Here is an 18,232-nt window from a genome sequence, read left to right as displayed (position 1 = left end):
AATACCTATACATAGGGTTGATATGGAGACTTTAAAAATAAGCGTGTAAAGCACCAGATACAGAACAGGTAGGCACTCAACACAGTAGTTATTTATGTTATGATCCTGTTGAAGATACAGATGAAACACCAAGAGAAATAAAGTGATCAGTCTCTTTGGAAACGTCAGTTTCATTTATGAAAAGAAAGGGATGAATTGTCATGCCATTTCTAAGGCTCTTGCCACTCTAAAAACTGTGATCCTGGGCTTCCCTGGTGGTGCAGTGGTTGAGAATCTGCCTGCCAATGCAGGTGACACGGGTTCGAGCCCTGGTCTGGGAGGATCCCACATGCCGCGGAGCAACTGGGCCTGCGCGCTTGGAGCCTGTGCTCCTCAACAAGAGAGGCCTCCATAGCGAGAGGCCCGCGCACCGCGATGAAGAGTGGCCCCCACTTGCCACAACTAGAGAAAGCCCTCGCACAGAAACGAAGACCCAACACAGCCAAAAATAAATAAATAAACAAATGTGGGGTTAAAAAAAAAAAAAAAGGAGGTAATTATACCTATTAAAAAAAACAAAAACAAAAAAACCCCTGTGATCCTGGCCTTTATTTGCTAGAAACCAGGCAGCATAACATTAGGTGATGGGCAGTGGAATTAAAAGGAGAAAGGTGATAGCGCAGAGTCGTGAGCAAGCAGTAGCAAAACGTGAAGGGCCACACAAAATCTGGGGCTGGCTGGTCGCGAGGACACAGAGGCTACGATGACCTTCACAGTGCTTTCAGGTGCATAAACGGCCAAGCACCGCCGCGACCGCCCTGCCTACAAACACTGACTGTGCTGCCCGCCCACAGAGGGCTACTGTCAACCCTCCCGGCCACCCACTGGAACACAGGGCCTCAGAGAAGATTCCAGACAGGATCGCACAAACTCTGGGAAGGATGGTGCAGAGCCTGGAGCGCGGTGGAAGGGAGGAGCGACTTGCACCTCCTTCAGGGCTTCTACGGTGCTTCTGGGAAATATAGTTCTTTGCCTCGAATCGAGCCTCGGGCTCCTGGAAGGGGGACTACAATTCCCTTCAGTCTTGGGAATTCTTTGTGCAGCACGCCTGCGCAGTCTGGCGGCCAATGCCGCTATAAAAGCTTGTTTTGCTCCGGGGCTGATGCTCGGGAGCGTGGTCGAGTGGCCGACGCGGTCGTCTTGGAGCTGGGGCACTGGTAGGTAGCGGCGATCGCCGTACCCCTTCCTTCTCCCTCGGGTTGTCGCGGGGACTATCTCCTGTGTGTTTCGTCCGGAGGTGGAGGACTGCGATCGAGTATGCGAGCAGGTCGGGGGAAGCCGGAGACCTGAGAAAAGGGGCCAGGCTTCCCTCTAGTCTCCCGCCGCCGCCTCCTCCTCGGGACTTGACCCCTGAGGGCTGGTGGTGAGGTGGTGAGGTCCTGGCGTCGGAAGGCAGGTAGGGTGGGATGAGTGGTCGGGGTTGCCGGCCACATTCCCGGCTAACGCCACCAGGGGGTGCTGCGCCCGCGGCCCGTGGGTGTGGGTAGCTATCGCCTCTGCGGGCCCGAACTGGCCGCGGGAACGCCCTACGGCCCCGGCATCCCAGGCGAAGCTGGCCTGAGAAGCCCCCATCCTCAAGGTTGTAGGGAGGCGGCTTGGGGCACTCCCGCTCAATCCCCACAGAGGAGACTGAGCTGCCAGCGACCTCAGAAGCCAACCTCTCGTTTTGGCGAATGGGTAGATGGAGATTCGTGACAGAAGCACGCACAGCAAACACTTTGCAGAGTCCGGAATGGAATCTAGATCTCTGGACTGTCATTAGTGCCCTTTCCCCTTCCACCACACAGAGCTGCATGGTGCTTTGTATTTATCACATAGGGGTCGTTTGGTTTCTGCACGGACGTGGGGAGGCAGGAGGCAGATGGGCATGGGAAGGACTGGCAAAGTTTCAGAGGGTTTTGAAGGAGAAGATGAATAGGTCATTCTGGGGTCTCCAGCGTAAGTGAAAGGTGCAGAAGGCTGGGGCACAGCAAGTGGATATCAAGGGGGTGGTAAATACATATCCTTGTAGCGTCAGGTCTTTTTGTGTAGCTGCAGGGCTTGGAACTAGATTCCTGAGGTGTTGGAAACCTAAGGAATGTTGTAATGAAGGCAATTTGGAAACACCAGTCTGGCTACTTACAGTCCTTGTAATCCTGTGCAGCCCCCTCCCCCCATGCAGTTTCGACTGCATCATCGTGCAGGAGAACGTCTACACTTTTATCACTGGAAAGAGAGTTTTGGTTAAAAAAAAAAAAAAAAAAAGGCAGCTGACCAAGTGGCCTCTGCGCTGAGCACCTCTTTGGGTTGTGCCACTTTGAATATTCTGCTAGTGCCGTCGTTCAGCTCTGACTCAAAAATAAATAAAAATACCTTCCCTTTTCCCTCTCTTAATAGTTGGAGCAAGTTAGCATTTTAAAAAATACTTTTAAACAACTTTAAGGGAGAACAGAAAGAAGAAAAGAGAGAAATTCAAAAGGTATCCCAAAAAAGTCTAGCTAGTGATCTTAACTGTTTTCTTCAGATTTGGGCCTTGTTTCCCAGACCCATTGGACTTCCTAGCTCTTGGCTGGCCTCCATGTGGGCTGCCCTGTCTTATATCCCTGATCCACAGAAGCTGGAATCCTCCTTCTGTTCAAGGCCAGGAGATACTAGCTTTGTCCCTGCACAAGGCTTGCCTACTTTCCTAGCTGTGCCTCTTTCCCCAGGAAATTAAAGAAGCAGGAGTGTTAGAGGGAGTGGGAAATTGCTCCCCACACCCTTCCAACATAGAATAACTTGGAATAAAGTGATTGAAAGAAACTGAGGTTACATGAATTCTTAGACAATTGAGATGATCTTTGTGTTCTTCCTGACATGGCATTTGGTATTGTGAGTGAGTTAGAATGCTTTGGCCTCTTCCCTTTCAAGCTGCCTCCCCTCCACTTGCCTTTTTTCAAAGTTGGACTAATCTTCTGCTTTCCAGATAATCAGCTAGGCTGGGGAACCTTTGGAGGGGAAGGTTGGACTTCAGTGATCCCTGTAAGAAGGATTATTCTGATCTGCAGCTGCATCCCGACATTGGGGACACTGGCAGATGCCAGGTCTGTTTATAGTTTAGGCTTGCTGAGGTCTCAGTGACGTGATTGCTGTGTTCTTGGTTGTAAGCCGGTGCTCTTCATGGTGCAGTTTGTCATTGGACAAGGTGACTTTTTTCTTTGAAGATAAGTAACTTAGCAGTATCAACTCAGGGTACTTGAGCCAGACCCCTGAAAGGCAAGAAGTAAAGCTTTCTTTGTGCTGGAAACACGTCTCTGTGGAGGAGATTTAGTCCTTTTCATTTAGAGGATTTGTAAGTGTTCTCCTTTTTTTCTGACACCTTAAAAAATGAATTGTAGCTATCAGAATTATGTCCGTACTGTTGTACTTTTAAGTCTCAGTGTTAGCTAGGAATTTATGGAATTCAAAAGGCAACACAGCTACACTTCTTTAATTTCTAGTGAGGCTGGTATGAAAATTGTTTTCGCAACTTGTACCTGGGAAGCTTTGAACCATCTTAGAGTGGGGGAAATGTTTTAGAGACATATGCATGTGTTTTGTTTTTTCAGAAGTAACCAGAGTTGATACCAGATATCGATTAGAGATAACCAGGCTAGCAGGGGTTTAGAACAGAGTTTCAGGTAGATACGAGGTAAGACTTAGTAGGACAGGGTAGGGAATTTGTTTTTGTTATTGTTTTTTAATAACAGCTTTGTTGAGATATTTTTGTATCATGAAATTCACCCCTTAAAGTATACAACTTGGTGTTTGCTTAATATATTAACAGAATTGTGCAATCATCACTACTATCTAATTTTAGAACACTTTCAGTAACCCAAGGGGAATTTGTTTTTAAAGGTAAGGTGTAGTATTATTTTGTGTTTTAGCTATGTAACTTCACAGAGCTTTAAAAGCATCAGTTAACCATTACCTAATTATAAAAATACAGAGATGGGATATATTATTGGTAGAATAAGTGTTTTATAAGTTTTCATTTGGTAAAATTTATCTGTTTTAAAATTGTGGAATTTGTAATGCTTGGAACAAACTTAAATTGTTTCCAGAAAGCCTTTTTTTTTTTTTTTTTAAGACCTATCTAAATGCTCTGTACATCGTGATTGAACATAGTTGAAGGTGAAGAAGGCGGGTGTCTCTATCACTGTGTTTATTTTTTTTAATCTTTGTTTTTTCCCCTTTGAGGTGGGAGGAGAGAATTCTTCTTGATTCTATGACACTGAATTTTTTTCTTGAAAAAATAAAAGGGTAATTGAAAGATTTTTGAAAATTTATTTTTATAGATATAATGACAGAAAACTTTAAGGCTTTTGTCCTTTTTTCCCCTATTTTAGAGCACTTTCGCTTATGATGAAGCACAATTTAGGAAATCTCTGTCCTTGATGAATTTTTAATTTCAGAAATTCTCAAGTGGAACCAAGAGTCTGTGAGCCCTGGCACCTCCACTCAGAGAAGATGAAGGACATTGACATAAGAAAGGAGTATATCATCCCCAGCCCTGGTTATAGAAATGTGCGGGAGAGAACCAGCAATTCAGGGCAGCACCGAGACCGCGAGGACTCCAAGTACAAGAGAACTCAACCGGTCAGTACTGCCTTGCTTGAGTCCCTCTTCTTACCTGCTTGCGGTGCTAGACCGCACCTTCTCTCTTCACAATATGCCTAATTTAAAATAAGTTTCTTTTTCTATATTGGCTTTAGGTCACTGTTAAGAATTTATGGTTATTTGTGAAAGAGGAGAGGTTGACTCCCAGCTTCTCACCTATTTTCCCCCTTGGGTTCTCCTCTAAAAAGGCTTTGCTTGAGAGAAGACAGTTTATGCCAGGTGGGATAGGGGAAGGCCTGGGCAGGGAGCAGGGGGAATATGAACCATTAAACTTCATTCATGTACTTAAAATTGTTTTCTCCCTCTGCCTCGGTGGTCTGCCTTTAAAAGGTGACTCCTTTGGAGATTTTCATTCAGACTTCAGCGTGTACTTGGAACAATTCTAGATCGTTGGAGGATAATCAGTAAAAAGTTCAAGTAAACCCATGAGTGTAAAGGAGCCTTTAGTTAATAACCTAATTTCCTCCAAGGGAAATAATGAATATACATTTTAAACTGGAAGAAATATCTTTATTCTGGGGAAAAAATTATACCTTTTCTTGAATTGCAGAAGTAACTAATAAGGAAGAACGGGGGTTGCTGGGTAGGAAGTTGAGGTTTGTGTTCAGCTGTTTGTTCTGTGAAAATTGGAGAAAGATATGGCTCTGCAGCTGACACTGGAGTTTCATTAGCCTGACATTACCTGACCCTCTTTGCTGCCTGAAAGCTGTTGCCTTATTAATCAACATTTTCTAACTGATGGGTGTTTTCTGTTTCTACTGTATATACAGTGCTTTCCCATTCGAGCTTAACTTTGGGGAAACATAGATTCAATGTAACCAGTATCAAATCCATAAGGTGCCAGTTTTGTACCTTTTCTTTGTCCCTTTGTCCAAAGCTTATGTTAATTAAACACGTAACGGGTATCTTTTTTTTTTTTTTTAATTTATTTATTTATTTTTTTTGTGGTATGCGGGCCTCCCTTTGTTGTGGCCTCTCCCGTTGCGGAGCACAGGCTCCGGACGCGCAGGCCCAGCGGCCATGGCCCACGGGCCCAGCCGCTCCACGGCATGCGGGATCCTCCCAGACCGGGGCGCGAACCCGGTTCCCCTGCATCGGCAGGCGGACGCGCAACCACCGCGCCACCAGGGAAGCCCCATCGGGTATCTTTTGAATGCTAGACATTTAGTATAGGACTTAAACTGGAAAAAGTCACAAAGGTAACACTGGAGCAGGGCTTTGAAGACTGATGACGTGGGGATGATTTCAAGCTGCTTAAGTCATCTGTGCCTTAGTGGTTTATGAATAAAATGGTATCAACGGTAGAACCTAACTCATGAGTACCCTTGAGGATTAAATGAGCTAATACATATAAAATGCTTAGAATCGTGCCTGCCACATAGCCTGTGCTCAAAAAGTGTTAGGTCTTAGAGCTAGTTGTCTAGAGCCTAGGATGTATATGAGGATGCTCTGCACGCCATGCTAAGGAATCATTTACTATGGGTGTTGGGGAACTATTGGAAGCTATTGAGAGGTTTTTTTTCTTTTAACTTTTTTATTTTGAGATAATTGTAGATCCACATGCAGTTGTAAAAAATAATACGGAGAGATCCCATACATACTTTATCTAGCTTCCCCCAGTGGTAACTTCTTGCATGCTATAGTATAATATCACAACAGGATATGGATTGACATGGATACCATCCAGCCACCTTATTAACATTTCACCAGTTTCACATGCACTCATTTGTGTGTGTGTGGTCTATGCAATTTTTCCACATGTGTAAATCTGTATGACCAGCACCCCAGTAGAGATGCAAATCAGCTCCACCAAAAGAATCTCTCATGCTCCCTTTTTAGAGCCACAGCTACCTCCCTTGCCCTCTCCCCCAATCTTTTTTTTTTAATAAATTTATCTATTTATTTATTTTTGGCTGCGTTGGGTCTTTGTTGCTGCGCGCGGGCTTTCTCCAGTTGCAGCGAGCGGGGGCCACTCTTTGTTGCAGTGTGAAGGCTTCTCATTGCAGTGGCTTCTCTTGTTGCAGAGCACAGGCTCTAGGCACGCGGGCTTCAGTAGTTGTGGCTCACAGGCTCTAGAGCGCAGGCTTAGTAGTTGTGGTGTTTATTTATTTATTTTTTTTGTGGTATGCGGGCCTCCCTTTGTTGTGGCCTCTCCCGTTGCGGAGCACAGGCTCCGGACGCGCAGGCCCAGCGGCCATGGCCCACGGGCCCAGCCGCTCCACGGCATGCGGGATCCTCCCAGACCGGGGCGCGAACCCGGTTCCCCTGCATCGGCAGGCGGACGCGCAACCACCGCGCCACCAGGGAAGCCCCATCGGGTATCTTTTGAATGCTAGACATTTAGTATAGGACTTAAACTGGAAAAAGTCACAAAGGTAACACTGGAGCAGGGCTTTGAAGACTGATGACGTGGGGATGATTTCAAGCTGCTTAAGTCATCTGTGCCTTAGTGGTTTATGAATAAAATGGTATCAACGGTAGAACCTAACTCATGAGTACCCTTGAGGATTAAATGAGCTAATACATATAAAATGCTTAGAATCGTGCCTGCCACATAGCCTGTGCTCAAAAAGTGTTAGGTCTTAGAGCTAGTTGTCTAGAGCCTAGGATGTATATGAGGATGCTCTGCACGCCATGCTAAGGAATCATTTACTATGGGTGTTGGGGAACTATTGGAAGCTATTGAGAGGTTTTTTTTCTTTTAACTTTTTTATTTTGAGATAATTGTAGATCCACATGCAGTTGTAAAAAATAATACGGAGAGATCCCATACATACTTTATCTAGCTTCCCCCAGTGGTAACTTCTTGCATGCTATAGTATAATATCACAACAGGATATGGATTGACATGGATACCATCCAGCCACCTTATTAACATTTCACCAGTTTCACATGCACTCATTTGTGTGTGTGTGGTCTATGCAATTTTTCCACATGTGTAAATCTGTATGACCAGCACCCCAGTAGAGATGCAAATCAGCTCCACCAAAAGAATCTCTCATGCTCCCTTTTTAGAGCCACAGCTACCTCCCTTGCCCTCTCCCCCAATCTTTTTTTTTTAATAAATTTATCTATTTATTTATTTTTGGCTGCGTTGGGTCTTTGTTGCTGCGCGCGGGCTTTCTCCAGTTGCAGCGAGCGGGGGCCACTCTTTGTTGCAGTGTGAAGGCTTCTCATTGCAGTGGCTTCTCTTGTTGCAGAGCACAGGCTCTAGGCACGCGGGCTTCAGTAGTTGTGGCTCACAGGCTCTAGAGCGCAGGCTTAGTAGTTGTGGTGCACAGGCTTAGTTGCTCCACAGCATGTGGGATCTTCCCGGACCAGGGCTCGAACCCATGTTCCCTGCAGGTGGATTCTTAACCACTGTGCCACCAGGGAAGTCCTGGTCTCTCCCCCAGTCTTTGGCAACCACTTATCTGTTCTCCATCTCTGTAATTTTGCCATTTTAAGAATGCTGTACAAATGGAATCATATAGTATGTAACCTTTTGACATTGGATTTTTTCACTCAGCCTAATTCCCTTGAGATCCATCTGATTTGTTGTGTGTATCAATAGTTCTTTCCTTTTAATTGTAATTTTCCGTGTTATAGATAGACCACAGTTTGTTTAACCATTCATCTGTTGAAGGACATTTGGGTTATTTCTAGTTTGTAGCTATTACAAAAAAAGCTGCTCTGAACCATTTGTGTATAGGATTTTGTGTGAATAAAATTTCCATTTCTCTGGGTAAATTCCCAGGAATGTAATTGCTGGGTCATGTGGTAAGTGCATGTTTAGTTTTATCAGAAACTTCAATACTCTTTTCCAGAGTGGCTGTATAATTTTACATTCCCACCAGCAATGTATGAGTGATCCAGTTTCTCTGCATTCTTGCCAATATTTGGTGTTATTAATTTTATTTTAGCATTCTGATAGGTATGTCTGATATCTCATTGTAGTTTTAATTTGCATTACCTAATGGCTAATGCAGTTGAGCTGAGATTTTTAAGACTTGATTTTTAGTCTTAGGAAGATTAGTTTTGAGGCAGTGTAGGAAAAACCTGTATGAGAGAAAGAGAGAGACAAAATGCAGGGAGCAATCTGGAGGCTCCTGTGCCAGCCCATGTGAAAGAGGCCAGGGGTCTGTGTCCAAGAATAATAGTGAGGATGGAGGAGAGGGGAGAGATTTGGGGGCATCTCTGGAAGGGGAGGGAAACATTGGGGTGCCTGGGATTCATGGTAAGGATTTAAAACTATTGATGGACCCATGGGAAGAGAAGGAAGGAGAGGAGGTAAGAATGAGTTTGCTTTTGAACATGTGGAATTTGAAGTGCACCCACATGAGATGATTAGCAGATAATTAGAGCATAGGCAAGGAGTAGAGCAGGGACAAGTTTTGGAGTCATTAGTGCATCCATGTAGATGAAGCCTAAGGAGTGAGCAAGCTTGCCCATGGGTAGCTTGTAGAGCAGGAAGAGATGGAACCTGGGAAGGTAGTGTGTGGCCCTGTCCAGTTGGTTAGAGCAGAACTGATGTTAGGGTGTGCACAGTGGGAGCAGCAAACTTTTCCTCTGTGGGTGGAGAAGAACTGGAAATGGAGTCACTGTTGTGCCTTTTGTCCCCTAAATTATTAAGGCAGGCACCAGACAGCAAGTTTCCTTTGTGTGGCTGAGCCTCATCTTGAAGAAACAGGAGGCTGATACCAACCACTTTTATAAAATCTGAGCAGTCCACATGAATTTCATTTTCATTATCCTTTGATGTTTCCTAAACTTTTACATTTGAGTACTGTTTTCCTGTTTTTTACCATATCCTGTACCCTCTGAACTTTTTTTTTTTTACTTAAACTATTTCTTTTAGATTTTTTTTTTGATGTGGGCCATTTTAAAGTCTTTATTGAATTTGTTACAATATTGCTTCTGTTCTATGTTTCGTTTTTTTGGCTGCGAGGCATGTGGGATCTTAGCTCCCCAACCAGGGATCGAACCTGCACGCCCTGCATTGGAAGGCGAAGTCCTAACCACTGGACTGCCAGGAAAGTCCTTAATTCTTTTAATATACTGGCTTTTTTTTTTTTTCTCAGCTTTGACCTAAGCAATAGAATCATAGGTTTATGCAATCTATTTTTTACACACGTTAAAAGGAATGTGTAAATATCAAGTGTTTTTAAAAGTTCACATACCGGGCTTCCCTGGTGGCGCAGCGGTTGCGCGTCCGCCTGCCGATGCAGGGGAACCGGGTTCGCGCCCCGGTGTGGGAGGATCCCGCATGCAGCGGAGCGGCTGGGCCCGTGAGCCATGGCCGCTGAGCCATGGCCGCTGAGCCTGCGCGTCCGGAGCCTGTCCTCCGCAATGGGAGAGGCCACAGCAGAGGGAGGCCCGCATACCACACACACAAAAAAGTTCACATACCACCTAGAATCTTCTTGCATATTACCTGTCAAAATCCAAAATCTTAGATATATATATATCTTGAACTTGTCTCATATGTTAACAGTTTGCTAATAGAGGAAATCAGCAAGATAACAAATTTCTGGTTCAGCCATAGTTTACAAATAGGTAATTTAAGTATTTGGGAAGTAGAATGGCTGTATAAGCATACCGTTTTTAAGAATGTAAGTAGAGGGACTTCCCTGGTGGCGCAGTGGTTAAGAATCTGCCTGCCAATGCAGGGGACACGGGTTCAAGCCCTGGTCCAGGAAGATCCTACATGCCGTGGAGCAACTAAGCCCGTGCGCCACAACTACTGAGCCTGTGCTCTAGAGCCTGTGAGCCACAACTACTGAAGCCCGGGCGCCTAGAGCCCGTGCTCCACAAGAGAAACCACCGCAATGAGAAGCCTGTGCACCGCAATGAAAAGTAGCCCCCGCTCACTGCAACTAGAGGAAGCCTGCACACAGCAATGAAGACCCAATGCAGCCAAAAATAAAATAAATAAAAATTAATTAATTAATTTTTTTAAAAAGGAATATAAGTAGATAATTGGGTAGAGATTACAGTTTCGTGTCTCTTGATCATAACCATTGTTTCTGTATTAGTTGTTAGAGATGAAATCTGGGATGGGACCTCCCAGATGCCAGGCATGTCTATTATCCATCAGAAATAAAAAAAACAGTACATCCCAAAGTAACAAAAGATAAGGATACATCATCTGTGGCTCTTAATTGGAAAACAAGGTTTTATTCACCACCATTAGCCTTCAATAGGTCCAGTTAACATGGACACATGAAACTGTCAAACAGAAGTCAGAAGCAAAGCATCAGGGAGTAAATTCTCATTTTAAACAGGCGGGTGATTTTTTTTTCTCTCAAGCTGTAAGCAAAGTTTCAGAGTACACAGTTTGCCTGTTTCTTAATATTGTGACCAAATCTTTTGGAATACTCTTTGGGAAAATTGCTCTCATCATTCACGTTTCAGATATTTGTATCACATCTGCTTAGAGCTAATTAAATTAAAAATAATGCATTTTCACACCTCCCCTTTGTTCAGGACTATTGAGTTAAAGCTTGTGGCCACACACAACTTGATGATTTGCAGACATCCTTTAATCCTGAAGTGCTAATAGGGGTGCCTTCTGTTGCTGTTAGTTCTTTGAGCCTAAGTATTAATCTTGGCTAGCGTTAGGCTGGCATTATTTCAACTGACAAAGATTTATGTCCAGACCACTCCTTAACACTGTTCCTGTGTCTGAGGCATGACTCTCCAAGCACAGCTCCTTTTCTTATAACTGCATTCAGATATGCACATGTCGATCACGTAACTCCACCAAGTCTGGTTGGTTTGTGTGTTGTTTTTTTTTATTGAGGTATAGCTGTTTTACAATGTTGTATTAGTTTCTACTGTACAGTGAAGTGGAGTTCCATGTGCTATACAGCAGGTTCTTATTAGTTACCTATTTTATACATATTAGTGTATATATGTCAATCCCAATCTCCCAATTCATCCCCCCGCCCCCGGCTTGGTTTGTTTTAAGATGTGATGTTTATTCACTTTTTTAATTCAGCAAACATTTGAGCACTCTCCAAGATGCACGCACAGCCCTGAATGAAGTGTTCTGGTGCACATGAAGATAAATTAATGCTGGGCCTGCCTGCCCTCCGTAGCTTAAACTCATAGGCATGTACACAGATTACTGTAATTTAGATGCTATGGAGATTAACAAGAAGGAGAGAGTGCTTCAGTCTTTGAGATCAGGGAAGACTTCAGCAAGAGGTAGCATTTGGTTGGAGACTTAGACGAATAGGTAGAATTCAGAGAAATGAAGAACATGCCTGATAGAAGAAAGATCTGTGGGTAGGACCAACTAGGTGCTGTTGGCTTTGAGCACGAAGTGTGAAGTCATATATGTAGAAGGATAGATCAGTGAGTTTCAGATGATGTGTTCTTGAATAATAGGCCAAGGAGTTTGGATTTTAGTTGCTTTAAATTAAAACTTAAGCAAAAGCAAGACAAAGCTATTTGACGCTTTTATAAGCTTTTTTATTGTGGTGGTTGTTTGTTTTCTTACTGTGCTCAGGCTAAAGCCAAAGGTGACTTGTTTTTCCCTAGCATGTGTAATCTAGGAAAGGAGGAAACATGGAAAATAAGCAAGGCTTCCCTGGTGGCGCAGTGGTTAAGAATCCATCTGCCAATGCAGGGGACATGGGTTTGAGCCCTGGTCAGGGAACATCCCACATGCCGCGGAGCCACTAAGCCCGTGCACCACAACTGCTGAACCTGTGCTCTAGAGCCCGTGAGCCACAACTACTGAGCCCACGTGCCACAACTACTGAAGCCCGTGTGCCTAGAGCCCATGTGCCACAACAACAGAAGCCACTGCAATGAGAAGCCCGCGCACCGCAACAAGGAGTAGCCCCTGCTCGCCGCAACTAGAGAAAGCCCGCGCACAGCAACAAAGAACCAATGCAGCCAAAAATAAATAAATTAAAAAAAAAAAAAAAGAAGTGTACTACTGGTGGAATTTGCTTTCTACCAAGTTAGAATATTCTGCTTCTAGGCAATGTAACAAAACAAGTATTCGCAAAGTCCAGTGACCTTCACTTAGTGTCTCCTTTAGCTCCTTGTTCGGCTGACACTGTAGCCCTGGTTGGAGTGTTCATAATTAGTGAGTGGAAATATTTGGGTGAATTGAAGTTACAAGCTAGAGACAAAGATGTGGGTGTACTCTCTTACCAAGAAATATGATTCTAAGATATATTACTATGAAAGAATTATGGTCTCATTATAGAAAATGTGCAAATTGTAGAAGATTATAGAAAAAATAAATCACCCTTAACCCCTCTACCTAGAGACAACTATTGTTACCATAAAATAGTTTTGTCTAGTACATTACACTTTTAGAGAATTTAACTCTGAAAGCTTTTCTTTATGGACTAAGGGTATGTGAATTTTTCCGTGCTCTTGTGTTTTCAGTGTCAAAAATATTACCTGTGAGTCTCCTTGCTGTTAGGAAGGAGAGCAGGGTGAAGGAGATTAGTATTTGCAGTCTCTGCATTATTTTTCTCTTGAATGCTACTCAGTGACTCAGCACATTTTCTGGACAGTTAGTAATAGGATGCGTAAGAACACCTGCCTTTTTTTTTTTTTTCTTTTCCCTGAAGGCATCTATAAAGCTTTATAAATCTTAGTACGGTATGATACGGTGTCTGGCCTGGTGCCAGATGTTGGTCTCCAATAGCGGCCCAGAGCTCTCTGGTAGAGATGACAACAGTGCTGCCATTGGTGCAGAGCCCAGGTGGCTTTCCTGCGTGGTGACTGAGTCTACAGTGCCATGGGTCTCCTAAGATTGGCCTGCTGCCTTGATCATGAGCTCTTTTATGCCATCTGCAGCAGGACTGCCGCTTCTTTCCTAGGAAATTCTGCTTAAGGGAAATAAATATAGCTTGTTGGCATGAGTTAAAGGAGCTTTCTGTCAAAAGGGAAGAAAAGTATTGGAACTAGCTTTTTGTTTTTTAAGCAGTGTTAAATACCCAAACCTTTATTTTGTTAAGATGTATAACTTGGAACTTACAAATGGTTAATGAAAACTTTCTCCGTGAAACTTTGGTTTTGCTTTGAGGTAACCTTTTGCTAATGCTTTTTTGAATGTCTCACCATTCTGTCCCTCCCTCTCTCTTAATCAAAAATAAAAAGATCAATGCCGGAAACAGGAAACAAAGCTTCCGAGATCTTTGCAATGGTTGAACCTGTCAGTAGAATTAAGCTTATTAAGTCTCTTCCTTCCCTCCTTACCCCCTTTTTAGGGAGTTAACCTATTTAGATAATTAACTAGATGTTACGTATGTTTTAATTATTTAAGATTATTTTCTGAATTAGCTGTTCAAAGAATCAACTTAACTGTTATTAGATATCAGATGAAAACGTCTGTTTACTAAAGCAGATATGGTGTTGAGCAGTCACTTAGTTTCCTTAAATGTTGTATTCTCACAGTGGAAAAATAGCCAGACTGCCCAAATCTTCACCTTTGCCTTTGCTTCCCACCATTGTCAGCAGTTCCAGCCTGCTCTGCAGTACAGGAGTCACATGTTGGACCCACTAATGTCTTATTCTAGGCATTTAACATGGGCTCACATGGTACTTACTGATCACTGAAGGGAGTTTCATTTACAAATTATATTTTGGCTTTTTTTTTTTTTTTTTAAGCTAAAGCCTGAAAATCTTGAAGGGATTTTGTCAAATGCAAACGACCAGCATCCTACTATATACATCAGTGGTTCTCAGTTCAGGCTGCGTATTAAAATCACTTGAAGAGCGTTAAAAAAAAAATACCAGTGTTCCAGACCAATTAAACCAGTCTCTGGGGTCAGGCTCAGGCATCCATCCATGTTGTTTAAAAGCTGCCCTGGTGATCCTAATGTGTCAGCAGCACTGAGAACCTCTGCCTTAGATCTCATGCAATAAAGTCTCTTCTGTCCCCTCAACCAGTGGGGCTCCAAGTGTTTCCCATGTCTTTTTTTCCCTTCTGTGATTTATTTTCAGTTTAGTCCTTTGAAACCTTATCATTATAATAACAAAGTTAATCTCACACCCCAGTGTAATAGGAACTTTAGAAAAGTTCCTTGGAATTTAGCTTATGAAACAATTGAAAGCCCTCAAATTTCTCCGGCTTCTGGGGCAATGCTAGATTATGAGCTGTGGAAAAATACCTGTTTCACCGTGATGGTGGTAAGTTATATCCACTGGTTTTACATATTTACACTTGTGAATTGTAATAGCTTATCATCAGCATGAGGGTAATACAGCCTAGTTACAGATTAGTGAGCTGGGGTACAAGTTAATTCATAGCCGCTGAGCAATAGGGCTGAAGTTAGCAGGTTCCCTGACTTTGAATAGTGAGACCTTTCTATTATATTCTGCTTCCTTCCGGTGAAGATTACGTTCTAGAATTTCACTGTCCCTCTTGACTGAAGTGACCGCTCTTTGGAAGTTCTTAAGAGAAATGCTAGAGACGGTCAGAATCATGTTAATAACCCATTGGAATAAGGAAGTGCTGAGAATTGGGAGAGGAAATGTCCTTCGTAGTGTTAACTTGTCGGGGAGAGGGAGGATGGGGATGCCTGGAGTCAGCTGTTCCTGGGAGGGTATCAGCTTTTTCATTTCTTTTTTAATTTAAAAGAAAATTTAACTTTAATTTAATTGTTAACATTTTGAGTCTCTTGAAAACTGTATCTGACAGTGTAACAGTTCCCCTTAAAAGTTTGTCTTTCTAAATGTTTGTCTTAAAGGCAGCTGTGGGGCTGGGACACCTGCAGAAAAGTTTTTACTTGGGCCAGAAGAGTTTATGAGAAGAGGCTACCCACTCTGTATTTGTGTTAAGACCTTGTGAATTAAGGAGAGGGAAGGAAGAATATGCTGTAGAGTCTGAGGCCTGTCCGTTCTGATGGTGCCCCAAGTGCGGCTTTCCTTGTGGGGCAGGCCAGATGGGAATATTGCAGCCTTTAATCCCCTTGGAAGCTAAGAGGTGCCTCTGGTTGATTCCTCAGCCTCCAGGCTTAGCAAGGCTACCCTGCTGTTGTCCTGCTGTCGGGAAAGGATTGTTCAGCCTGGGGAATGATTGCTGGCCCCTGCTATCTTGTCCCAGGGGCCTCCATGCAGGGGGAAGTCCGTGGTTGCCCTGTCAGCAGACATTCCGCTCTGGCAGCCTGTTAAAATGAGATGGGACAAACTAGATAAGCGGAAGCCATGCGGTGTGATAGTGAGAGCTAATTATCCCAGCCCTGGGGATGGTCTCAGTGCACAGAGGATGGAGGGCTCTTGTGCAAACCTCTCTGTTTGCTGTGGATCGAAAGTTCCTTGTTTCCCTCACGGGATGGGCAAGCAAATGACTCTGTGTTTCCCTGACCTTTGTTTGAACCATGGCAGAATCTAAATTTCATTGTCCCCTTTTAGTTCCCCAGTGTCCCTGCCCTGCTCCGTCCCCATCACCTTGGTAGGAAAAAAAAATGCTCATGTCTCCTAGGTACAAATGGCAGCAGTATTTCCTTGTTTAATGTTTTCTCAACTCCCGGATCAAGCAGTATTTTTCCCTTTGGAATGAATCAACTGCTGCGGACACCTTCTGTGGCTGCAACATCTGGCCGTGGAGAGACCTTCAGTCTGCAGTGCCCCTTAAGAGAAGTAAAGAGAAATGAGTGCCCTCATCCCGTCTCAGGAGAAGCCTTAAAAAGTTACTTCTAAAATTGATTCAAAGCATTGTAACGTAAAAAACAAATAGGCCTCATAAAACACATTCCCCTAGATCATCATGCATCGAGTACTAGGCGTGTTAGCTGTTTAGCTATCTAGGGCTACCTTAGCACTACTGACATTTGGGGGCCAGATAATTCTTTGTTGTGGGGGCCTGTTCTGTGCATGGTAGGATGTTCAGCAGCATCCCTGGCCTCTACCCACTGAATGCACAGTTGTGACAACCAAAAATGTCTGCAAACATTGCCAAATGTTCCCTGGGCAAGCAAAATCACCCTCAATTGAAAACCACTGGACTACGCTATCCTATACTGTAGCCACCAGCCACATGTAGCTATTGGACATTTGAAACGTGGCATGTCTGAATTGAGATGTTCTGTATATATGAAACACACACCAGGGCTTCCCTGGTGGCACAGTGGTTAAGAATCCGCCTGCCAATGTAGGGGACACGGGTTTGAGCCCTGGTCTGGAAAGATCCCACATGTGGAGCACCTAAGCCCGTGCGCCACAACTAATGAGCCTGCACTCTAGAGCCGGCGAGCCACAACTACTGAACCCGCATATGACAACTACTGAAGCCCACGCGCCTAGAGCCCACGCTCCGCACCAAGAGAAGCTACCTCAATGAGAAGACCATGCGCCGCAATGAAGCGTAGCCCCCTCTCGCCGCAACTAGAGAAAGCCCGTGCACAGCAATAAAGACCCAACACAGCCAAAAGTAGATAAATAAAATAAATTAATTAAAAAAAACCCTTATATAAAACACACACCAGACTTCAGACTTAGAACCATAAAAAGAATATAAAATATCTCATTAATAATTTTTATTGATTATATGTTTAAAAGATAATATTTTGTATATATTGGGTTAAATAAAGTATATTATTATAATTAATTTCTCCTGTTTCTTTTTACTTTTTAAATGTGGCTACTAGAAACATTTAAATTACATTTGTGGCTTGTGTTTTATTTCTGTTAAGCTGCACTGCACTGGAGTGTTGCTCTACTGTAGTTTAGCCATTAATCTTCTATTAGGCATTTAGTTCCCAGTAAACCATTGGGTTTAAATGATTTTTTTTGTTTGGAAAATTTTCATTCCTATAATAATACTGTGGAGACAAAGCTTATGTAAAGTGTTACATATGACCAGTTTGCTCCCCTGAGTACCTGCCAGTGACATTAAAAATCGGGTCAAGGTTCAGATGATATGTGGTTGTCTTACATTTCCCTCCTTCTCAGGTTGGATTTTATCTCTATTTCTATTAAGGTATATATAGTTGTGTCTTAAAATTTAATTTTAATTTCTTGATTGGTAACATTGAATTCAGAAGCTGAGAGAAGCTTCTGAACCAATTTAGTAGGTTATTCTGGATTTTGATCTTTTATAAATACTAGAATGTAACCTGCATTAAGGCAGTGATTTCGAGGTGCAGGTCTGTTTTTTCACTCCTGTGTCCTCAGCACCCAGAGCTGTGCCTGGCGTGTAGTCCCCTCAATAAATACTTGCTGAATGAATGGATAAAACATGTTTTTCAGTAAAAGCTGGCTGTTCAAAATATATTATTATATTAGTTACCTGGTCACTCCTTTAGCTGTATTCCCCTTCCCCTTAATGCTAATTTCATTATGCAAAAAGTTTTCCTTTTTATATTTTAAGCCATCCATCTTGCCTTTGATAAGTTTCAGGCTTTGGGGGGAAATGGAGACTATTTCTCTTCCCTAGGTGGCTAAATATGCTGTTTAATTCTCTTCTATTTATTTCATCATTTTAATGTAACTTTTGGGATTAATTCCAGATGGATTAATGTATGGTGTGAAACCTGGATCTCAGTTCATCTCCAATCTGTTTGTATTTATCCCAATGATACTCGCTGAATCGTATTTCCCTACCGTGTTATATTATTTATGCGTT

The 18,232-nt window shown here is 43.2% G+C and overlaps 1 protein-coding gene across 2 annotated transcripts in view; it reads left to right on the top strand.

The window, feature by feature from the left end:
- Positions 1-1,088: 1,088 nt before the first annotated feature.
- ABCC5 (ATP binding cassette subfamily C member 5) overlaps positions 1,089-18,232 on the top strand; it is a 99,304-nt gene continuing 82,160 nt past the window's right edge. For both annotated transcript variants that reach the window (XM_007119921.4, XM_007119923.3), the window contains exons 1-2: positions 1,089-1,196; positions 4,452-4,635. In XM_007119921.4, the coding sequence (XP_007119983.2) occupies positions 4,507-4,635 (129 nt within the window). In that variant the 5' untranslated portion in view covers positions 1,089-1,196; positions 4,452-4,506. The remainder of the gene's footprint in view (positions 1,197-4,451; positions 4,636-18,232) is intronic.

The sequence above is a fragment of the Physeter macrocephalus genome, chromosome 1 (assembly GCF_002837175.3).
Source record: "Physeter macrocephalus isolate SW-GA chromosome 1, ASM283717v5, whole genome shotgun sequence".
In the NCBI taxonomy this organism is placed as follows: Eukaryota; Metazoa; Chordata; class Mammalia; order Artiodactyla; family Physeteridae; genus Physeter; species Physeter macrocephalus.
This window is presented reverse-complemented; position numbering and strand designations above follow the sequence as displayed.